This window comes from Hemitrygon akajei, chromosome 12 (genome assembly GCF_048418815.1).
Source record: "Hemitrygon akajei chromosome 12, sHemAka1.3, whole genome shotgun sequence".
NCBI classification, from domain to species: domain Eukaryota; kingdom Metazoa; phylum Chordata; class Chondrichthyes; order Myliobatiformes; family Dasyatidae; genus Hemitrygon; species Hemitrygon akajei.
Genome location: NC_133135.1, coordinates 96367384 through 96390530, shown reverse-complemented (window position 1 = coordinate 96390530; position 23147 = coordinate 96367384). Strand labels below are relative to the sequence as shown.

At 40.2% G+C, this 23147-nt stretch overlaps 1 protein-coding gene across 4 annotated transcripts in view; it reads right to left on the bottom strand.

The window, feature by feature from the left end:
• Positions 1-23147, bottom strand: part of cep350 (centrosomal protein 350) — a 277088-nt gene that overhangs the window by 208885 nt on the left and 45056 nt on the right. For all 4 annotated transcript variants that reach the window (XM_073063710.1, XM_073063706.1, XM_073063707.1 and 1 more), the window contains exons 5-8: positions 18370-18541; positions 14022-14644; positions 11847-11960; positions 3205-3318 (exon numbers count right to left, since the gene is read on the bottom strand). In XM_073063710.1, the coding sequence (XP_072919811.1) occupies positions 3205-3318; positions 11847-11960; positions 14022-14644; positions 18370-18541 (1023 nt within the window). The remainder of the gene's footprint in view (positions 1-3204; positions 3319-11846; positions 11961-14021; positions 14645-18369; positions 18542-23147) is intronic.

The window sequence follows — 23147 nt, the reverse complement described above, 5'->3', positions numbered from 1 at the left end:
TGTTGAACTATTATTCTAATTATTAGAGATAATTGTTCCAGTGTGACTTAGAATCATAATGCCAAATGTTAGATGTGGAGGAAATTAAGGTAACAAGTTATCTCAGCAGTAAATGAGTACTATAAAACATTGGTTTTATTGTACCTTAAAAAATCCAAGTCGTATTATACCCGTAAAGATATCAATGGTATTACATCTGTAAAAATATGAATATTTCTTTACAGCTGACTTTGAGATTTTAGAAGGATATCTGGAAACTTGTTGCAACAACTGTAATTGTTTGTTTTAAAAAGAGGACCTTAATTATGATGTGAGATTTTTGTAGGTTGTATTATAAGTCTACGGAGAACTGGAGCAGGGCAACCGTGCCCAAGGAAGAGGTACAAGGACATCCTCAAGTCAAACCTTAAGTGGGCCAAACTCCAGCCCCGCGATCTCGAACACACTGCTGCTGATCGGTCCAAGTGGCGCAATCTATGCTCCAAGGCAGCAAACAACTTCCAAGCCAATTGGCGCATGCAGCGCCTCAAGGCGAGTCAAGACAGACACAGGAAGGTGTCCGCTCCTGCCCCAACATGCGGTGCTCCTTGCCCCATCTGCGACCGTATCTGCGCTTCGGACTTAGGCCTCAGAAGTCGTATGCGTGCCCACAGACGTTGACTGCGCAACACATTCATCTTCCTCAGACTTCAAGAGACTACTATTACTATTATAAGTTGTGTTACTATTTTTTTTATTATTTATTTTTATTTAAATCATGAAGGTGTGAGTTTCAACACAAACTTTTCTTGGGCTTCCAGCTGGGTCCAGGTATCAATTTTAACCAGTTTCGATGACAAACTGTACCATCTTCATCAGGCACGATGCCTAGGCCTATCTAGTCCGGTGGTATATATACTCAAATCCTGTCATCTGACCCTGCTGATTGGTTGAGGACTAACTGACCTACTGTAGATTCCGGATTATAAGCCGCTACTTTTTTCCTTCGCTTTGAACAGCTTTGAACACTGTGGCCTTTACTATGGTGCGGCTAATGCATGGTTTTTTTTCATGCCGCCAAAAACATTTTGCCTCGTAACAGTAGACCAATAAAATTGATGAGTAGTTCACAGAGGTCCAATCAAATTGTACGATAAATCAAGCGCACTTTCACAATTAAATTATTGTAAATCAGTCATTTGTACTCACCCTCATCAACATGGAAAACACTCGAAGAAAAGCATTGTGCTGCCTTTATGGCAGTTATTTAGTTTATAATATTTTCGCTTAGTAATTCATTTGTTAGTATTTTCTAGTTAAAGTTAGAAGTGTTTTAAGTATATTTGTTCTCTGTACTACATCCCGGGATGCTATGACGTCACATCCGGTTTCGCCGCGTCTTGTGGGGAAAATACCGGTTTGCGATAAACGGAAAGGAGGGGGCGAGCGCATTAGACCCGCGCGAGAACGCTGCAAACATATGATGCAGCTTTTAAGTTAAAGGCGACCAATAACTTTTCCTGGTAGGCTGCAGTATATATTTTTTTACCAGTCGTTAGGAGATATTGGAATGTTGTTCGTGCACTGTTCAGTAAAAAAGTATACGCAACGTAATTTGTGTGTTACCGATATGTATGTATATTTAAAAGTAGCCGTGTTACAGGCACGGTTCGAAAAAAAGCATTTGCAATATGTATTTGTTTATGTTACCATACGGATTTAATTAAAAGTTAAAAAATCCTCACGTGTAATATCTTTCTGTGTAAATATCTCATATTACAACGTGGGACACCTGCAGCTTAAAATCCGGTGCGGCTTGTACAAGTACAAAATTAATTTTCTTTCTAAAATTAGAGTCTGCGGCTTTTAATCAGGTGCGCTCTGTAGTCCGGAATCTACGGTACTTTGTTTAAATTTTTATTCCAGTTCTTACTTAAGAGTGAGACCTTCATCTTTGTTGAAATTCTTATTCTCTAGTCTTGCTTCAATGGATTCCTTCACCAGGTGGTCCCAAAAAACCATTGCATGGCACAGTAGATTTGTGCCATCCAAGTCAATCCTGCGGTCACTGTGAATGCAATGTTCTGCTACTGCCAATTTCTCTAGGTAACACAAACAGATACACCTCCTAAGGAGGTGCATTCGTTTCCCCGGATGCTGCCCGACCTGCTGAGTTCCTCCAGCGTGTTTGTACCTGTTGATTTGGCCACAGCATCTGCAGTGTACTTTGTGTTTACACCTCCTAAGCTCCTTGATGTGGATTTCCACCATGTGGTTGATATACGCTGTTTCACCAGCCTGTAAACACCAAAAGTCCTTAATCCCAGGTCATCTTTGGCCAGCATAAACTGGGACAGCTGAAACCTGATTGGTTGAGGACTAACCAATCAGGAGGGACAGACAACAGAACCAGACAGGCTTAGGCATCAACCCTGATGAAGATGGTGGAATTTGACATGAAACGCAAGTTAAAATAGATAACTGGACCTAGCTGGAAGCCCAAGAAGAGTTTATGCATCATATATTCCAGAAAAGCAATAGCATGAAACTCAAACTTGAATCTGTTGAGCACTTTGGAGCAAAATTTGAGAATCATGTGTGATATGAAAATGGTAAATAATTTCAACTGTAATGTCATTACATTCAAACTTCACACAGCACAGCAATTATCAAAAAATAATTTAAAGAAGTTCTGGTAGATGACATTTTTGTTATTTCTGGCAGAGGTGTTAAGAGAATGTACAGTAATAAACACTGGGAAGTAATCAAACTTTGGCTGTGTAACATTCAAAGCTTGAGATCAATAAATGACATGTAAACATTTCCTAGATGTCTCTATCACCATTACCAATAACAATTGTATTTTAGCCATTGAGATTTCCAGTTCTATATCCATGTGTTGCTGAAGCAGGGATAAGAGTACAGGTTTTTGCTTTATTTTGAGTTTACTCAGCAAAATCAGAGCTGCTTTACAGCGGTGAAGCAAAATTATTTGGAGTCAAGGCATTTTCCATGCCAATACAAGATTCAAATAAAGAAATCTAAAAAGATCAGAAACTTGGATTTATTTGGGTTTCTGTATAGCTGAAGGTTAATGCTACTTAATCTATTCCATCTTGCACCCTCATGAAACTTATGGCAAAAATTACAGCTTGAACTTTATTCTGATACATACCATGGCAAAAATGAAAACACTGCAGTTTCTTTAAAAAGTGGTTTACTCACTTGGTTTCATGTCAGGGCTAGTTGGAGTTACTTTCTGTACTTTACGCACAGGTTTGGTAACTTTCTTCTCTCTGGCTTTTTCACACGTAGTTTCTTTCATCACCTTGCTATTTTCTGTCAACAGAGTTCACTACTGTTAGTGATAAACATGGCAAATCATATTCAATTACATTTTAGCTCATGCAAAATTGACAAATAAGCCTCAATTTTATTAAAATTGACTCTTTTAAAGTATCTTTTACAATCAAGAACAGTTGAGATTACACCATTAAGCATACTAATACAACGGACCAACGATGTTAGGATTGTCATTTTTTTTGCATTCCCTTGTAATCTATATCTAGTATATCCAATGCAATAGACGAGATTTGAGGTGAATCTTTGCCTCAATGAACTCAACTGATACATTTGTTCTGCAGTGCACACTGTCTTCTGGTAACCATTGAATCAACTGTTCAACCATGACGAGAACTAATTACTTTTTAAAATCAATATATGCAAAAATGTATCACTGTTTTACACGTTGGTTCGTACCAGTTGGAAAATGGAAAATATTTTTAGCTAGTCCCTTAAAACAGGTAAAACTACATGAAGAAGGAGGAATACACAATGAGCTAGTTTAAAATAAGCTAGTGAAATGTATGACTGATTAAGGAGGTTGGTATATAATCCATATAAATTATAATCTTAAAATAGTTCTTTAAATACCAACAAGTTTGTTGGGCATCTTAAAGACTTTCACCATCTTGGATAGTTACTGTAACTATCCAAATTAATAACTTCTCTCATTACCCTTGCACTGTTGCAAACAGTAGGAAAATAACTATTGCCGCTCAATTCCAGGCAGTCAGCTACCTGATCTGAACAATGGTCTCCCAGCACTCCACAACCACAAAAAATGTTTCCCCTCACAAATCACACACAGCTATCAAATCCACAACATAAAATACAACATTTTACATGAGACTTAATTTGCAACCTGATTTTGTGCTAGAAGATATGCTAGAAGACTTATTAAGATTGCAGGACCCAAATAATTAAGTCACTTCTGTAAATCAGTCATCATGGAATACAGCAAAAGAGAGATGGTAGGTTTTAAAGTGACTGGTACAAAATCTGCTGACTTAAAATAAGTTTTTAAAACCACAAATGTAGTTCTTCCCACTTTTACCACAATCTGGGCTAAATTTCACAATATACAATCTAGACACTGGATTATGCAAAAATCCAACTTTACAAGTACAGTCAATCCTCCTAATCCGCAGGAGATTGGTTCCGGGAACCCCAACGGATACCAAAATTCGTGGATGCTCAAGTCCCTTATTTAACATGTATCAGTGAAGTGGTCTTTAGGACACAGCGGAACCCCGGACTTTATTTAACATGCCTCCATGCGGTGGACATCAAGACCTAGTGGCACAGCTCTGAATCTGGAGTGTTTCTGTTCACGAAAATAATTACGATTGTGACTGAAAATAAGGTGGAAGTAATAAAGCAATTGGAAAGAGGTGAAATGTCATCAGTCATTGGAAAAGTGTTAGGCTACAGTCAGTCAACGATCGGAACAATTTTAATGGAGCATGTGAAAGGCCCTGCCCCGATGAAAGCTACAATTATTACTAAGCAATGCAGTGGTTCAATTATTGAAACACGTATGTTTCTGAAGTGTTTTATATGCATAGAAAGGTAAAATATGTACTATATACTAAGAAAAACGTTTGACTAACTGACTCTAAATAATACCGGATGTACCTGTTCCAACTTCAAAACTGACTCAGGAACGGAACTCATTCGTAACCCGGGGACCTCCTGTACTTTTAAGTCATTTCTAGATTACTTATAATAGCTAATACAATGTAAATGCTATGTAAATAGTTGTTATACTGTATTGTTTAGGGAATAATGACAAGAAAAAATAGACTGTACATGCTCAAGCAACAAGTGGAGAGAGAACTTCCGGGTTTTCCCGATCCGTGGTTGGTTGAACCTGTGCCCATGGAATCCGCGGATAAGGAGGGCTGACTGTAAATCTTTGAGCTTGCTAAGATTTAATTTACTCCAACATCATAGGGTAACACAAAATGCTGGAGGAGCTCAACAGATCAGGCAGTATCTCTGGAGGGAAGTGGGGGCCTCTCCTCTCTACTCACCTTCTCCTTTCGTCTTCCCTTATTCCACCAGCCCTGCACTTTGCCCTCCCCTGCCCTCTCGCTTAGCCCAGGATCCATACGTTCTTCCCTCCAGCTCTCCTCCTCCCCATTATTCTATGGTCCACTATTCTCTCCCATCAAATTCCATCTTCTTCAGTCTTTTGTTACTTTCACCTATCACCTCCCAGCTTCTTGTATCATTCCCACTCTCATCCTCCACCATGCACCAATCTTTCCACTCACCTGGATTTTATAAAACCCACCAGATCTTGCTCCACCACCTAACCCATCCTTTTATACTGGCAATCTATCCTCACTGGTACCTGGCAAGGCTCTGAAAACCTATGCCAACTAACTAGCGGGAGAATTCAAGGTCATTTTCAACCTCTCACTGCTACAACCTCTCACTTGCTTCAAAAAGGCAACAATTATACCAGTGCCCAAGAAAAATAATGTGAGCAATGACTATCGCCCAGTAGCACTCACATCAACAATGCTGAAATGCTTTGAGGGGTTGGTCATGACTAGACTGAACTCCTGCCTCAGCAAGGACCTGGACCCATTGCAATTTGCCTATTGCCACAACAATGGCTCTCCACATAGTTTTAGTCTATCTTTGGACGCTACCTCATTTTTTAAAAAGGATACAGTATTTGTTTTTGCACTTTTAAAAATCTATTCAATATATGTATACCGTAATGATTTACTTATTATTATTTTATTTATTGTTTCACTGCTAGATTATGTATTGCATTGAACTGCTGCTGCTAAGTTAACAAATTTCATGTGCACATGCCGGTGATAATAAGCCTGATTCTGATTCTGATTCATTCTTTTCATCTGAGTGCAATGGTACCCCTGAGTTTCTTCCCAGAACTTGTATGACTAACAGTAATGAAACCCGAGAGGAAGTTACTGACATAATGAAGGAAGCCCTGAACACCGCCAGAGATGGAGGACCTTCATTGTTGCCCTAAACGTTAACGGCATAACAGGTAAACTGTAAGGAGTTTGTACATCCAATCCATAGAATGTGTGGGTTTCATCTAGGTGCTCCAGTTTCTTCCCACAGTCCAAAGATATACTGGTGGTAGGTTAACTGGTCATTGTAAATTGTCCTGTGATTAGGATAATGGCTGATTTATACTTGTGCGTCGCATCGACTCTGTAGGTAACGCATACCCTACACTGTACCCTACATTGTAGGGTGACGTGCACCTCTCCAGAAAAGTTACTCATGCGTCGCGGCGACACAGACCGCAACAACTGTGATTGGTCCACTTGGTAGTATCACATTTCCTCCTACGCATTTCTCCGCCATGTCTATAGGCTGTGCGTACATCAATGCGAAATAGATTAATCAAATTGTCAAATCTACCTGCCGACATGTGAAAATGTTTGAAATGCATTTCCTCATCCATGTCTCTCACGAAGAAACTCAACACAGTGGCATAGAAATCCCACTGCCATCTAGTGTTTTGGCACACACCAACGCATGCTCGCTACAGCGTAGCCCGTATATGAAGAGTGTTTGATGGCTCTGGGCCTGTATTCACTCGAATTCAAAAGAATGAGGGGGTGACCTAATCGAAACCTATCAAATGTTGTAAGACCTTGTTAGAATGGATGAGGAGAGGGTGTTTCCTATAGATCGGAGACTCTAGGACCAGAGGAATCAGCTTTGGAATAGAGGGCATCCTTTTAGAACTGAGTTGATGAGGAATTTCTTTAACCAGAGGGTGGCGAATGTGTAGAATTCTTTGCCACTTGTGGCTGTAGAGGTCAAGTCTTTACATATACCTAATGCAGTACTTAATAGATTCTTGATTGGTCAGGGCATGAAGGGATATGGGGAGAAGGCAGGATATCAGGGCTGAGAAGGAAAATGGATCAGCCATGATGAAATGGCGGAGCAGATTCAATGGACCGAATGACCTACCGTAGATTCCGGATTTTAAGCCGCTACTTTTTTCCCACATTTTGAACAGCTTTGAACTTTGCGGCCTTTAATACGGAGCGGCTAATGTATTTTTTTTTTCATGCCGCCGAAAACATTTTGCCTCGTAACAGTAGACCAATAAAATTGATGAGTAGTTCACAGAGGTCCAATCAAATTGTACGATAAATCAAGCGCACTTTCACAATTAAATTATTGTAAATCAGTCATTTGTACTCACCCTCATCAACATGGAAAACACTCGAAGAAAAGCATTGTGCTGCCTTTATGGCAGTTATTTAGTTTATAATATTTTCGCTTAGTAATTCATTTTCTAGTTAAAGTTAGAAGAGTTTTAACTATATTTGTTTTCTGTACTACATCGCGGGATGCTATGACGTCACACCCGGTTTCGCCGCGTCTTGTGGGAAAAATGCCGTTTGCGATAAACGGGAAGGAGGGGGCATTAGACCCGAGCGAAACGCTGCTTTTAAATGCCGTTTGCGATAAACGGGACGGCGGGGGGGAGCGGCGGAGCGAAAACGCTGCTTTTAAGTTAAAGGCGATCAATAACTTTTCCTGATAGGCTGCAGTATATATATTTTTTACCAGTCGTTAGGAGATATTGGAATGTTGTTCAGTAAAGAAGTATACGCAACGTATATTTAAAAGTAGCCGCGTTACGGGCACGGTTCGAAAAAAAGCATTTGCAATATGTATTTGTTTTTGTTACCATATGGATTTAATTAAAAGTTAAAAAATCCTCACGTGTAATATCTTTCTGTGTAAATATCTCATATTACAACGTGGGACACCTGCGGCCGAAAATCCGGTGCGGCCTAAAATCCGGTGCGGCCTTTACAAGTAAAAAATTGATTTTATTTCTAAAATTAGAGCCAGCGGCTTTTAATCAGGTGCGCTCTGTAGTCCAGAATCTACGGTAATTCTGCTCCTACGCATCTTATGGTCTTATTTGAGACTAGCTAATATACTGTTCTAGTCGCAACTTCTGAAGATGGTGGTTCAAAATCAGGAGGGGAAAACCTTAAGCCCAATTCATCTTTAAGAACATTAAGAGCTTACATGGAGGACAGCAACTTCTTACAAGTTGAAAGTTATATACCAACAGAAAATTCATACCTCTATCAGCTTATGATCCAAATGCAATTAACTATGCAGGAAAACCACAAAGGTGACAACATTGGGAAAAGATTTTTTTTAAAAGCCTGTGTGGAATCAATGTCTTTGATTTTGGGAATTCTATATTAGGCACGCGGATGATATGGTTCACAGAACAGAGTTGCTGTGAATAACTGGTGATGGAGATATTGTCCTGGGGAAGTCTCTAATGTTGTTTTGGAAGATTTTGCTGACAGTACTGGTGGTATCCCTCAGTTCCTTTGAGGTGACCACTATTGGTTGTGTCACTCAACAGACAGTGATGTGGCATTAAAGCTGCTGTCTGACAGCACCACCATAAAGAAGTCTGGCTGTATTATTGAGTAGTCTGTTCTCCAAAATACTTACTATTATTGGTGTAAAATTATATGGGTAGAAAGAAGCTAGTCTCTAACCCTGCAAATAAAGGTGTTGGCACTCTACTTGTGTATCAACCATTCTGAAATTCTAAAACTTGCTGGAGGGGAATTTTTCCCCCCACAGATTTATAACCTCCATTCCCTTGTATAGGAAAGGTAGAATCTGTCAGAGAACCTCAGAGATACTGCAATCTCCACAGATGGAGATAAATCCAAAGGCAACCAGCCATGTGGAATTAATTAAAAAGCTCATCCTCAAAACTGTTCTTCCACTGGCCAAGCAGCATTGATCAGAATGCTGCCCCAGTCCAACAAGACATCATCTGGACCCACTGCAATTTGCCTATCGCCACAATAGGTCAATAGCAGATGCAATCTCAATGGCTCTTTGCATGGTCTTAGACCACCTGGACAATACAAACACCCAAATCAGGATGCTGTTCATCAACTATAGCTCAGAATTCAACATCATCATTCCCACAATCTTGATTAAGAAGTTATAGAACCTGGGCCTCTGTATCTCCCTCTGCAATTGGATCCTTGACTTCCTATATGGAGGACCACAATCTGTGCGGATTGGTGATAACATATCCTTCTCGCTGACGTTCAACACTGGCGCATCTCAGGAGTGTGTCCTTAGCCCACTGCTCTACTCTCAATATACACATGACTGTGTGTCTAGGTATAGCTCAAATACCATCTATAAATGTGCTGACGATACAACAATTGTTCATAGAATCTCAGGTGGTGACGAGAGGGTGTACAGGAGTGAGGTATGCCAACTAGTGGAGTGGTTCACAGCAACAACCTGACACTCAACACCAGTAAGACAAAAGAACTAATTATGGACTTCAGGAAGGGTAAGACAAAGGAACATATTCCATCCTCATGGAGGGATCAGAGGTGGAGAAAGTGAGCAGTTTCAAGTTCCTGGGTGTCAAGATCTCTGAGGATCTAACCTGGTCCAAACATATCAATATAGTTATAAAGAAGGCAACACAGCAGCTATAATTTATTAGGAGTTTGAAGAGATTTGGCAGGTCAACAAATACACTCAAAAACCTCTATAGTTGTACTGTGGAGAGCATTCTGACAGACTGCATCACAGTCTGGTATGAAGGGGCTGCTGCACAGGACTGAAGGAAGCTGCAGAAGGTTGTAAATCTAGTCAGCTCCATCTTGGGTACTAGCCTACAAAGTACACAGGACATCTTCAAGTAGCAGTGTTTCAGAAAGGCAGCATCCATTATTAGGGACCTTCAGCACCCAGAACATGCCCTTTTCTCACTGTTACCATCAGGTAGGAGGTACAGAAGTCTGAAGGCACACACTCAGCAATTCAGGAACAGCCTCTTCTCCTCTGCCATCTGATTCCTAATTGGACATTGATGGATGAGAATTTCCTTACACTTCTCAGCATTGAGGATTACATCAATTCTGATTCTGACCAGATCACCAACTCCATTTGCAGGAATGCAGCACCAAACCTTCAGGAAACTTCCTCTGTGCTTCACTGTTTGCTACATGGATGAATGTCTGCAGCCCTCTCCAGATCTTCTATGGACAAACTACCTCCTATTTGAGCCAAAAAATTCAAATTTTGACTCATCAATCCAGAACACTTGTTTCCATTGTTCAGCACCTCAGTCCTTGAATTTTTTTGAGCCTCTTGGCTTTGTTTCCACTTCAGAGGAATGGGTTTTTGGTGGCAACTCTTCCATGAAGACCTCTTCTGACAAGACTTCTCCAAATTGTAAAAGGCTGTATTTGAGTTCCAGTGGTTTCCATGAGTTCAGAGCTGATGGCAGTGCTGGACTTGTGATTTAGAAAAGACAGTTTGATGCAACTTTCATCTGTACTCAAGCTTATATTTGAAAAGTAGTCTATTACCTAACATATTACTTTCTTTAATGAAATACAAAAAATCATCTGTAACATTTAATTTTTTGGGAAAATGAATGTTTGGAAATATAAAAAGGGTTCCTTTCTACTGACACACCAATACAGAGGATAAAAATAAATATCTAGAATAACTTATATAAAAATCTAAGGTGCCTAACACTATTTCATAGTACTATACATACTTTGATAATAAATGTATTCTGAATCTTTGAATCTTGATAATTTAGAGAAGCAAAGATACTTGGAGAGATTTTGGGGAAAATTTGGGGAATTTATAGCTCTGCCACTGAATGCTTGCTCAACAAAAATGAACAGTTAAAATCAGTCCAGTTATCAGTATAAATATCTGAGATTTTGGGGTGAAGATTTCAGAGAAAGGAATGAGGTGAGTACAATGAGAGATGAAGCAATTGAGGGGCTTGAATTAAAGTGTGAAAACTTTAACAAGAAAACACTGCTCAAATCAGGAACTAAAGTAATTTAGGCAAGCATAGAATGATGGAAGAGAGACTCAAAACAGAAGAATACTAACATACACACAAAAAATTCTGCAGATGCAAGAAATCTAAAGCAACACGAAAATGCTGGAGGAACTCAGCAGGTCAGGCAGCATCTATGGAAATTGATAAACAGTTGATGTTCAGGGCCGAGACCTTTCTTCAGGACTGGAAAGGATGTGGGAAGATGCCAGAACATTGTATTTTGTTAAAAAAGTAATAGGTAATAGACCACTTTTTAAATAATAAAAAGTGCAGAAGAGATACATCAATTAATCATTTCATTAAAAAGCTATAATATTAGATTCAAGTCCAAGACACAAGTTAATCGTCAGAATATGTCTTTCACCACAGTTCATCTTCAAAATAAAGGGAGATTACTTCACAACAAAGAGTACTTTTCGATAGAGGAAGCTGAAAATCTAGAATTGTATCCAAAGGCTGTGCATGCTGCAGTTGGTAGGTTTGATTTTCCTTGGGTACAGATATTAAAGAATATAATATAATGAATAGAGATGCAAAGCCACCAGGATCTTAAAAATAGTGGATCAGATTCAAGAGGGAAAAAAAACAGTTCCCTCACATACTGCAATATTCCTAATCTGAGAAGGTTTCTTACCTGCCAACTGGAACGTGAAGTCCCGGTACAGATCATTGCTAATATTGTGTATTTCATCTTCACACCAAACTTTGCCATCAGGAGTCCGAACTTTGGTCTCTGTAGGATTGAAACCTATAATGAAAGTAAAAGTTAAGATATACTGAATATGAGACATTATTATTCTACAACAATAAAACTCATTCACAAGCCAGGCTTGGAACATCATAAAAAGCAAAGGAATCTGCAGATGCTGAAAATAAATTAAAAGTGAAAGCGCTAAAAATAGTCAGGTGAGGTGGCATCTGTGGAGAAAGGAATACTGGTTAAAAAAATATCATAACCAAGAAAATAATTTAATTAAGATTGGACTGCAGATAAGGATATGCCTCTGATAAAATGCTGACCAAGTGAATCCAGGTGACAATAACTGACCATAGTAGTGTTGGATTACCACAATAGGTGACAATGGGTTACCATAAATCAGATAAGAGTTGCAAACAGATGGGCATGATTTAGAAGAGGACAAAACAAAAACACTAGAACTCAGCCAGTCAAGCAGCATCTAGAGAAAATGAAACCAGTTCACATTTCTGCAGAATGCCCCTGACTGGCTTTATCTGGTTTCTCTTCCCATAGATATTATTTAAATGGATGTTATTGTTTCAGATTCTAGCTTCTGCAGTGTTATTTGTATATTGGATAAAAAACATTGAATGAACTGACAGATCCGGAACAGTTAATGGAAATATGAAATGCTGGGAATAGTTCAGGTGGAACTTGTGAGAGAAAACTGAGTTAATGTTACAGATTAATAACCAGCTACTTCTACTAAAAAATGATTTATCTGATGAAAGGCACTTTTTACTAATTATATTCCCCATTATCATGGAATCATTACTCATTTGCAGTTGATCAATGCAAAGCTCTCGCTTACTGAGCCAGTATTACAACTATATTAACATACTTTAAAAATAATCCATATAATCATTATAACTTTTTCTTTTACTGACAATAAAGTAAGGACATCACATTTAGACTTCAAAATTAAAACACTAACACCACCCAGGTTAAGTCTATATGTCACAAAAGTCAGCTAGATGTTGCATCAGTTTTACAAAAATGGCCCCTCAGATGCTGGGGTAATTAGGGTAAACATTAATTTGCTATTACTTCAATAAACTTGTTTTCCTTTCCAGCTTTTGCTTACTAAAAGTTAGCGTTTTCTTGAAACTCAAGTTTCAAACATCAGTGTGATTAAATCTCATTACTTTTTACAGTTACCCTAAATTAGTTACAGGTACAAAGTCACATTTGTACTCCAATTTGGCAAATATACTATGATAGCAGAATGCAAATTGATACACATCATTGCCAATGCATGGCAAAGATTCTACTGAGAGGAAGTTACAGAATTTACTGCTGACACCTGTGACTTAGTGGCACTCAAGTTAGAGAAAAGCAGGTTCCAATCCAAATTAAAAGAATTTCACATATTCACATATTTGGCGATCATTTGGACAATCCAGTCCATGATGGTTTTTAAAATGCATCCAGAATTCTCTGCAACCTGGTCTCCCTCATCAATATATCCATCTTCTTCAGATACCCACCTACACAAGGGACAAGTTAGTTATCGATTAACATACTAACTTGCACACCTACATATGTGGGAGAAAATTGAAGACTACTAAGGGAAACTCACAGTCACAGGGACAAAATGAAAACACATTGATAGCATTCTAGATGAAGACTGAATGCAGGTTGATAGAGTACTAAATACCACACCAAAATATTGGTTCTGCCATCATTCAACGATCTTCCACAGAAGTATAAAGGCACAAATTTCTCTCATGAAGGCATCATCTTATAAAGAAGAGGTTATTTGCTACTCTCTCAAGTGGTGCAAAATATTCCATTACTCTAAGAGTGAGTAGGTTCTCTTGTAACTTGGGCAATATTTATCCCTCAACAAAAATCCCTACTTTTGCCATTCAGAATCATACTACTGTTTGAGAGAGATCGCAATCTGGCTATCACAGTACAAAAATGATTACTTTGCAAATTCACATCAACAGGATCCAGGAGGCCAAAGCTGCCTTCTTCATATACATACACAAGGTTTTCTTGTATCCTACCACAACCATGAAACAAAAAGAGATATGAATATAAACTGTGTAGGAATGTCAGTCATACCTTTGTATGATGGAGCAGGTGGTGCCACAGCAACCTTTCTAACTTTGGTGGTAGGAACTGCAGTACCTACACTAGGCACAACAGGGAATTCATAGAGGCTTAGCTGCCGGTCCCTTTCAACTGGCTCCTCTGAATGTTCTCGTTGCTTTCTAATTCGCTCCTTCAGTTTCTCAAGTTTGTCATCATGTTGCTTCCTGCGCATGATCTCTAGTCTCTGCATCACCGAGTCAGAAGTGGAACTCGGGGAGGACAGCTGAGAATGCTCAGATGGCCGTTCACTCTTTGCATCCACATCATTACTCAGTGCCTTAGTGTGGAAGCCTTTGATGCCTTCACCCTTTTGTCCTAGTGTATCTCGGCTCAAAGTTTTATAAAGTGCAGAATTGTGCAGGGCATCAAGTGCTAATTGGTCATTGAGAAATTTCACCACAGTTTCATCCACTGCAGTTGATTGCGTGCTGTCATTATCCAAACTGTGGTAACTCCGGTTGTCTCGCTCATATATCATGTGATGACTCTCACTCTCCTTCCCTTGGGATTCATTCGAGGTCAAATTGGAAAGGAGGTGCTGAGCTTCCAGTTGGCTAGCAGTCAGACAGGGTTGAATAGTGCCATCTAATTCCCTGGTAACATGAAACAGATTAAAGTAATTGATCTTTTGCGGTACTTTTTACATAATGCAGAAAAGATTACGTAAATCGTTTTGGAGAAGCACTGATACTTAACAAGTAAAACAGTATTTGACCACTATCTTCATTGTTGGAAAGCACATGGATATTCAGAAAAGTGCAAAATATTTTTACAGATACAACACAGTAACAGGCCCTTCCGACCCATGAGCCCACAGCTCCCAATTGCACCCGTGACCAATTAACCTCCACAAGATTTAGAGTAACAAATTTATAGAGATCGCAGACTGTAGCAAAAAACATAAGATTGTGATAGTAGGTGACAGTAACTTTCCACATATTGACGGGGACACTCATCCTGTAAAAGAGCTAGACAGGGAAGTTTCTTTAATCAGTACATAGAAGTCCCAATGAGAAAGAGTGCAATACAAGATCTTCTATTAGACAATGAGACAGGGCAGGTGACAGAAGTTTGTGTAGAGGAACACTTTGCATTTAGTGATCACAGTGCCATTAGCTTCCAAGTAATTATGGGAAAGGATAGGTGTGGTTCTCAGGTTGAGATTCTAAATTGGACAAAGGCCAATTTTGATGGTATCAGAATGCATCTGGCAAGTGTGGATTGGGACAGGTTGCTTTCTGGCAAAGGTGTATTTGGTAGGTGGAAGGCCTTCAAAAGTGAAATTTTGAAAGAGTTTGTATGTTCCTGTCAGACTAAAAGGCAAAAGGTAACTTGCTTAGGAAACCTTAGTTTTCAAGAGATATTAAGGCCCTGATTATGAAGAAGGATGTGCATAGCAGGTAGGAACAAATGAAATACTTATGGAGTACAAGAAATGAAAGAGAACACTTAAGAAAAATAAAAATCGGGAGGTCTAAAAGAAGCCATGAGATTGCTGCAGCAGACCAGGTGAAGGAGAATCCAAGGGCTTCTACAGATATATTAAGAGCAAAAGAATAGCAAGAGGCAAAATTGGTCCTCTGGAAGATCAGGATAGTAATCTATACACGGAACCGAAAGAGATGGAGGAGATCTTAAATGGATTTTTTTTGCATCTGTACTTACTTGGGAGACAGACAAAGGGTCTATAGAAGACAGAAAAAGCAGCAGCGAGGTCATGAACCCAATACAAATAACAAGAGGAAGTGTTTGTTGTCTTGAATCAATTTAGGATGGATAGGGTGGATAAATCCCTAGGGCCTGGAAAGGTGTTTCCTCAGACCCTGTAGGAGGCTAGTGCAGAAATCGCAAGGGCCCCCAATAGAAATATTTAAAACCTCCTTGGCTATGAGTGAGGTGCCAGAGGATTGAAGGATAGCTGATATTGTTGAATTGTCCAAGAATAAACCAGGAATTATAGACCAGTGAGCCTGACATCAGTAGCAGGAAAGTTACTGGAAAGGTATATGTAGGGATAGATTAGGGATATTCAAAACGGCTTTGTGTGGGGTAGGTTGTGTCTAACTAATCTTAAGGAGTTTTTAGACGAAGTTGCCAGGAAAGTTGATGAAGGCAAGACAGTGGACGTCATCCACATGGTCCTCAGCAAGCGTTTGACAATGTCCTGCAAAGGAGGTTGGTCAAGAAGGTTCAGTCACCTGGCATTCAAGATGACATAGTAAACTGGATTAGACATTGGCTTTGTGGGAGAAGACAAAGAGTGGCAGTAGTTGGTTACTTCTCAGCCTGAAGGCCTGTGACTAGTGGTGTGCCGGAGAGATTGGTGCAGGATCCATTGTTGTTTGTCATCTATATCAACGATCTTGATGATAATGTGGTAAAATGGATCAGCAAATTTGCTGATGACGCCAAGACTGGGGGTGTCATAGACAGCAAGGAAGGCTATCAAAGCTTGCAGTGGGATCTGTAGCAGCTGTTAAAGTGTGCTGAAAAATGACAGATGCAGTTTAATGCAGGCAAGTGTAACATGGTACACATTGGGAGGAACAACCAGGGTAGGTCTTACACAGTGAGCGGTAGGGCACTGAGGAGTGTAATAGAACAGAGGGATCTGGGAGTACAGATCAATAATTCCTAGAAAGTGGCATTCACAGGTAGATAGGGTTGTTAAGAATGCTTTTGATACACTGGCCCTCAAAGATCAATGCACTGAGTACAGGAGTTGAGATATTATGTTGAAGTTGTACAAAATGTTGGTGAGGCATAATTTAGAGTATTGTGTGCAGTTTTGGTCATCTACCTTCAGGAAAGATGTAAATAAGACTGAAAGAATGCAAAGAAAATTTACAAGGATGTTGCCTATAATTTATTCCCTTCAATTTTTAAAAGATTGAGCGGAGATTTGCTAACAGGCATACACTTGATTGAGAGATTTAATTGAGGGGAGATTTGATAGAAGATTCTGGTCTGAGTGCAGGCAGATTAATGGTTTGGCACAGACTAGATGGTCTAAAGGCCTGTTTCTGTGCTGCAGTGTTCTACCAACTTAAACTTCTTTGGAATGTGAGGCAAACCTGAAGCAGCCAGGGAAACGTACAGGGTCACAGGGAGACCCTTCTTACAGACAACAGTGGAATTGAAGCCAAGTTGGCGGTGCTATGATGTTGTTATGCTGCTATGCTACCTTGCTAAATAAATTAATGAAATGGGCCACTTCCTCTATCTGACAAAGACTTGATAGAAGAGGGAAAAATCTGTAGAAACAATAATCTTCCTATGCAAATTAATACTTTAGTCCGACATTGCAGCATTCAGGCAGACATTGCATAAATATGAAATTTCTGGAAAATGTATTACAGAGTTGTAAAATCAATCCACTTGACTCTGAAGGAAACTCTCATATGTCCGTTCCTCAACTTTTCTATATCGTCTTTAATAATGTCTTTTTTCAAATAGTTATCTAATTGTTTTTCAAAGAGTGGTTAGAGATGCTGTTGCCATTGTTACAGGTACATACACCAGCCGGTCGCGTATGTGTTACATATGCTCATATCATTCTGAAGATGCGCAGTAGAACGCATCTTAACAAGCTAAGTCACTGCACGGTACAGAAAACACACTACAGCCTACAGGAAGGCCCTACAACCTTTCTACCTGTTGCAGAAAGAAAATGTTCTTGCTTCATCACCCTTGCTTCTGTAGATGATTAATTCAGGTTAAATTTGTTCAACACTGAAGTGTTGAAAATAGTCCTCCCCAACTGATGTCATCAAAACCCTGTGTAGTTCTGAGCAACAAAGGCCTGAGCTTCAAAAGTCTTTCCCCACAACCTTAGACCTATTTTGTTGGTATTATCTGAAGGATTATTCACACCAATCTCAAAAACCTCAACAATCTAGCATTCCCAAACTCACCGTTGGGAATTTGAACTGCAGATTCAAAGATATGTAAATGTTTTTGTAATTAATGCCAGAGCATGAAATGTTGATCCATCAAATATATTGAACCTCAGCATTACCATTTTATACAGCAACAATTTCCCAAAATTTGGAGAATGAGAGCCCAAGGTTAGATGTAATCAAAATGAAGCAGGTTTAAGTGGCCTAGTATAACTAGTGGTACAATCATTTCTTTTTCATACTTGAATCATTTTGATGCCCATTCTTGGAATGAAATACAATATGCAAACTCATCATTGTGTATTCATCAACAGTAATGATGATATTGCATTGACTTCCCAATCTACTAAGGGACAAGTTCACAAAAACAGTTCCTATTGTTGTCAGTTATTTTCTCATATCTATCTATAAGGACATACCTATATGATGTTAAAGCATCTCTCAATTCTACTTGACTGCTCTTCTTAATGTTGTTTTCCAGGGTAGTAGATCTCAAGGGGCTCCGGGACATTTTGCCCTTTCGTGATTTGCTACAAATGTTGGACTTGCCAGCTGAAGCATTGCCCATAGCATCCTCCACATACCTTCCATCTGATAGGGATAAAACAAAGAGGCATTAAAAACTGCATACACCTTTACCTCTCTCAAGCCATTACTGGACAGAGCATTTGTATTTTCACTTAACTGCAATTTTCATATGCAAGTAAGAATACACAAATCAAAGTTTTGGGGCATTTTGCTAAATTCAAATACAAACTACAGCCCATGAATCTCATACATTAAAGCAAAAACAGTTAAACCCCACCTGGGAGGTCATAGAAAAGCATTAGAGATGGCTAAGATGACGATGGATCAAGGTCATGAAGGATTTTAAAACTGCAAAGTTGCAAGTACCCCAGGTTCCTAAGCATTATGGTGAAGGTTCATTTGGGCCCGTTTTAAGACCATTTCAATTTAAGTCAGTGGCAAAAGGATTTTGGAGAAAACAGAGTTACTTATGGAAAGCTATTGAATGGAGGATTTGACATCTTGGAAGATGAATTTGCACACCTTCCATCAAAATTCTACATATAGCAAAACAGCAATGGCAAAATGATTAACAGATAATTCACACAAACATACTGACACAAACTATTGACAGAAACATGTCCTATCAAAACAATTATTACATGAACCACAACAAGTCAGACTGTAATCATAACAAGTTAATAGCTTTGCTAATATTTCATTTTAAACCAAACACCACATACATTTTCAGTTTACTGGAAGGGAAGAGGGCTTTAGAGATGCACTCTGCTATATACATGATGCAATTCAGTGAATTTTACGTTCAAGAGTTGGGTCTATAACCGGAATTTGTATTGTATCTAACCTTATACAAGTTGCTCCATGACTGGTTTCTGACACTTGGATCACCCCGTGGTAAGAAAAATGGGCTTGTGCTCCTTTCTACATTAAGTTTACTAAAGCCTTGCAATATTAAATCATTTACCCATGGCAACCATGAATACAAAATGTAAAATACAAAACCACAAACTAGCAACCTTTCACCATATTTGATTCAGATCCAGCAAAAATGTTATTCAAAAAGCTTCAGAGTTTCAAAACAATTTTCAAGTTTACCTCAACCACTACAAGGGCAAGCATTTGGAAATATATCATAAAAAGTACTTTGGAAATATATCAACTTAAATGATAATCCCAATTCTGAATTTGTGTACATTAGTTTATTATTGCTTGGTGTCAACAATTACTCTTACAGATTGGTCATTTAGGTGACCAATTTCATGTCTCATGCTGGTGATAATAAACCTGATTCTGAATGACCAGAAGGCTGATGCAGCCTGATGGAGAAGATCCTGAGAGGCAGGATTTATGAACATTTGGAAAAGTATAATATGATTAGGAATAATCAGCACAGCTTTGTCAAGGGCAGGTCATGCCTTACGAGCCTGACTGAATTTTTTGAGGATGTGACTGAACACATTGATGAAGGAAGAACAGTAGATGTAGTGTATATGGATATCAGCAAGGCATTTGATAAGATACCCCATGCACGACTTATTGAGAAAGTATGGAGGCACAGGATCCAAGGGGAAAATGCTTTGTGGATCGAGAACTGGCTTGCCCATAGAAGGCAAAGAATGGTTGTAGACAGGTCATATTCTGCACGGAGGTCGATCACCAGTGGAGTGCCTGAGGGATCTGTTCTGGGACCCTTACTCTTCATAATTTTTATAAGTGACCTGGATGAGGAAGTGGAGGGATGGGATAGGAAGTTTGCTGATGACACTAAGGTTGCAGGTATTGTGGATAGTGTGGAGGGCTGTCAGAGGTTACAGCGGGACATTGATAGGATGCAAAACCGGGCTGAGAAGTGGCAGATGGAGTTCAACCCAGTTAAGTGACGGAATATTCCCCAGGCTGCTCCACGAGGCGAGGGAAGAGATTGCTGAGCCTCTGGCTAGGATCTTAATGTCCTCATTGTCCACGGGAATGGTACTGGAGGATTAGAGGGAGGCAAATATTGTCCCTTTGTTCAAAAAAGGTAGTAGGGATAGTCCGGGTAATTATAGACCAGTGACCCTTACGTCTGTGGTGGGAAAGCTGTTGGAAAAGATTCTTAGAGATAGAATCTATGGGCATTTAGAGAATCATGCCCTGATCAGGGACAGTCAGCATGGCTTTGTGAAAGGCAGATCGTGTCTAACAAGCCTGATAGAGTTCTTTGAGGAGGTGACCAGGCATATAGATGAGGGTAGTGCAGTGGATATGATCTACATGGATTTTAGTAAGGCACTTGACAAGGTACCACACGGTTGGCTTATTCAGAAAGTCAGAAGGCATGGGATCCAGGGAAGTTTGGCCAGGTGGATTCAGAATTGGTTTGCAAGCAGAAAGCAGAGGGTCGTGGTGGAGGGAGTACATTCAGATTGGAGGGTTGTGACTACTGGTGTCTCACAAGGATCGGTTCTGGGACCTCTACTTTTTGTGATTTTTATTAACGACCTGGATTTGGGGGTAGAAGGGTGGGTTGGCAAGTTTGCAGACAACACAAAGGTTATGTTGTGGATAGTGTAGAGGATTGTCGAAGATTGCAGAGAAACACTGATAGGTTGCAGAAGTGGGCTGAGAAGTGGCAGATGGAGTTCAACCCAGAGAAGTGTGAGGTGGTATACTTTGAAAGGACAAACTCCAAGGCTGAGTACAAAGTAAATGGCAGGACACTTGGAAGTGTGGAGGAGCAGAGGGATCTGGGGGAACATGTCCATAGATCCCTGAAAGTTGCCTCACAGGTAGATAGGGTAGTTAAGAAAGCTTATGGAGTGTTAGCTTTCATAAGTTGAGGGATAGAGTTTAAGATTCGTGGGGTAATGATGCAGCTCTATAAAACTCTGGTTAGGTCACACTTGGAGTACTGTGTCCGGTTCTGGTCGCCTCATGACAGGAAGGATGTGGAAGCATTGGAAAGGGTACAGAGGAGTTTTACCAGGATGCTGCCTGGTTTAGAGAGTATGCATTATGATCAGAGATTAAGGGAGCTAGGGTTTTACTCTCTGGAGAGAATGAGGATGAGAGGAGACATGATAGAGGTATACAAGATATTAAGAGGAATAGACAGAGTGGACAGCCAGTGCCTCTTCCCCAGGGCACCACTGCTCAATACAAGAGGACATGGCTTTAAGGTAAGGGGTGGAAAGTTCAAGGGATATATCAGAGGAAGGTTTTTTACTCAGAGAGTGGTCGGTGCGTGGAATGCACTGCCTGAGTCAGTGTGGAGGCAGATATACGAGTGAAATTTAAGAGACTACTAGACAGGTATATGGAGGAATTTAAGGTGGGGGGGTTATATGGGAGGCAGGGTTTAAGGGTCGGCACAAAATTGTGGGCTGAAGGGCCTGTACTGTGCTGTACTGTTCTATGTTCTAAGTGTGAAGTGGTTCATTTTGATAGGTCAAATATGATGGCAGAATATAGTAAGAATGGTAAGACTCTTGGCAGTGTGGAGGATCAGAGGGATCTTGGGGTCTGAGTCCATAAGATGCTCAAAGTAACTGCGCAGATCAAGTCAAGTCACTTTTATTGTCATTTCGACCATAACTGCTGGTACAGTACACAGTAAAAACAAGACAATGTTTTTCAGGGCCATGGTGCTACATGAAACAGTACAAAAACTACACTGAACTACATAAAAACAACACAGGAAAAAAAACACTAGACTACAAACCTACCCAGGACTGCATAAAGTACACAAAGCAGTGCAGGTATTACAAAAGGCACAGTAGAGGGCAGTAAGTTGGTGTCAGTCCAGGCTCTGGGTATTGAGGAGTCTGATGGCTTGGGGGGAAAAACTCCTCCATAGTCTAGTTGTAAGAGCCCGAATGCTTCGGTGCCTTTTCCCAGATGGCAGGAGGGAGAAGAGTTTGTATGAGGGATGCATGGGGTCCTTCATAATGCTGTTTGCTTTGCGGATGCAGCGTGTAGTGTAAATGCCTGTAAAGGCGGGAAGAAAGACCCCGATGATCACCTCAGCTGACCTCACTATCCGCTGCAGGGTTTTGCGATCCGAGACGGTGCAACTTCCAATCCAGGTAATGATGCAGCTGCTCAGGATGCTCTCAATACAACCTCTTGTAGAATGTGATGAGGATGGGGGCATGGAAGATGGACTTTCCTCAGCCTCCGCAGAAAGTAGAGACGCTGCTGGGCTTTCTTTGCTATGGAGCTGGTGTTGAGGGACCAGGTAAGATTCTCCGCCAGGTGAACACCAAGAAATTTTGTGCTCTTAACGATCTCTACTGAGGGGCCGTCCTGAAGTCAACAACCATATCCATATCTGAATGTGAACACACCAAAAGATATGGTTGTTGACTTCAGGACGGCACGAAGCGACCACTCTCCGCTGAACATCGACGGCCCCTCTGCACCAGTCCATTAGCCGCTGCACCTCCTCTCTGTATGCTGACTCTTTGTTCTTGCTGAGACCCACCACAGCCCTGGGGGGCCCCCATGCTCAGTGTGATGGTGTTGGAGATGCTGCTCCCAATCCAGACTGACTGGGGTCTCCCAGTCAGGAAGTCTTGTATCCAGTTGCAGAGGGAGGTGTTCAGGCCCAGTAGGCTCAGCTTTCCAATCAGTTTTTGAGGAGTGTTGAATGCTGAACTGAAATCTATGAACAGCATTCTAATGTACATCT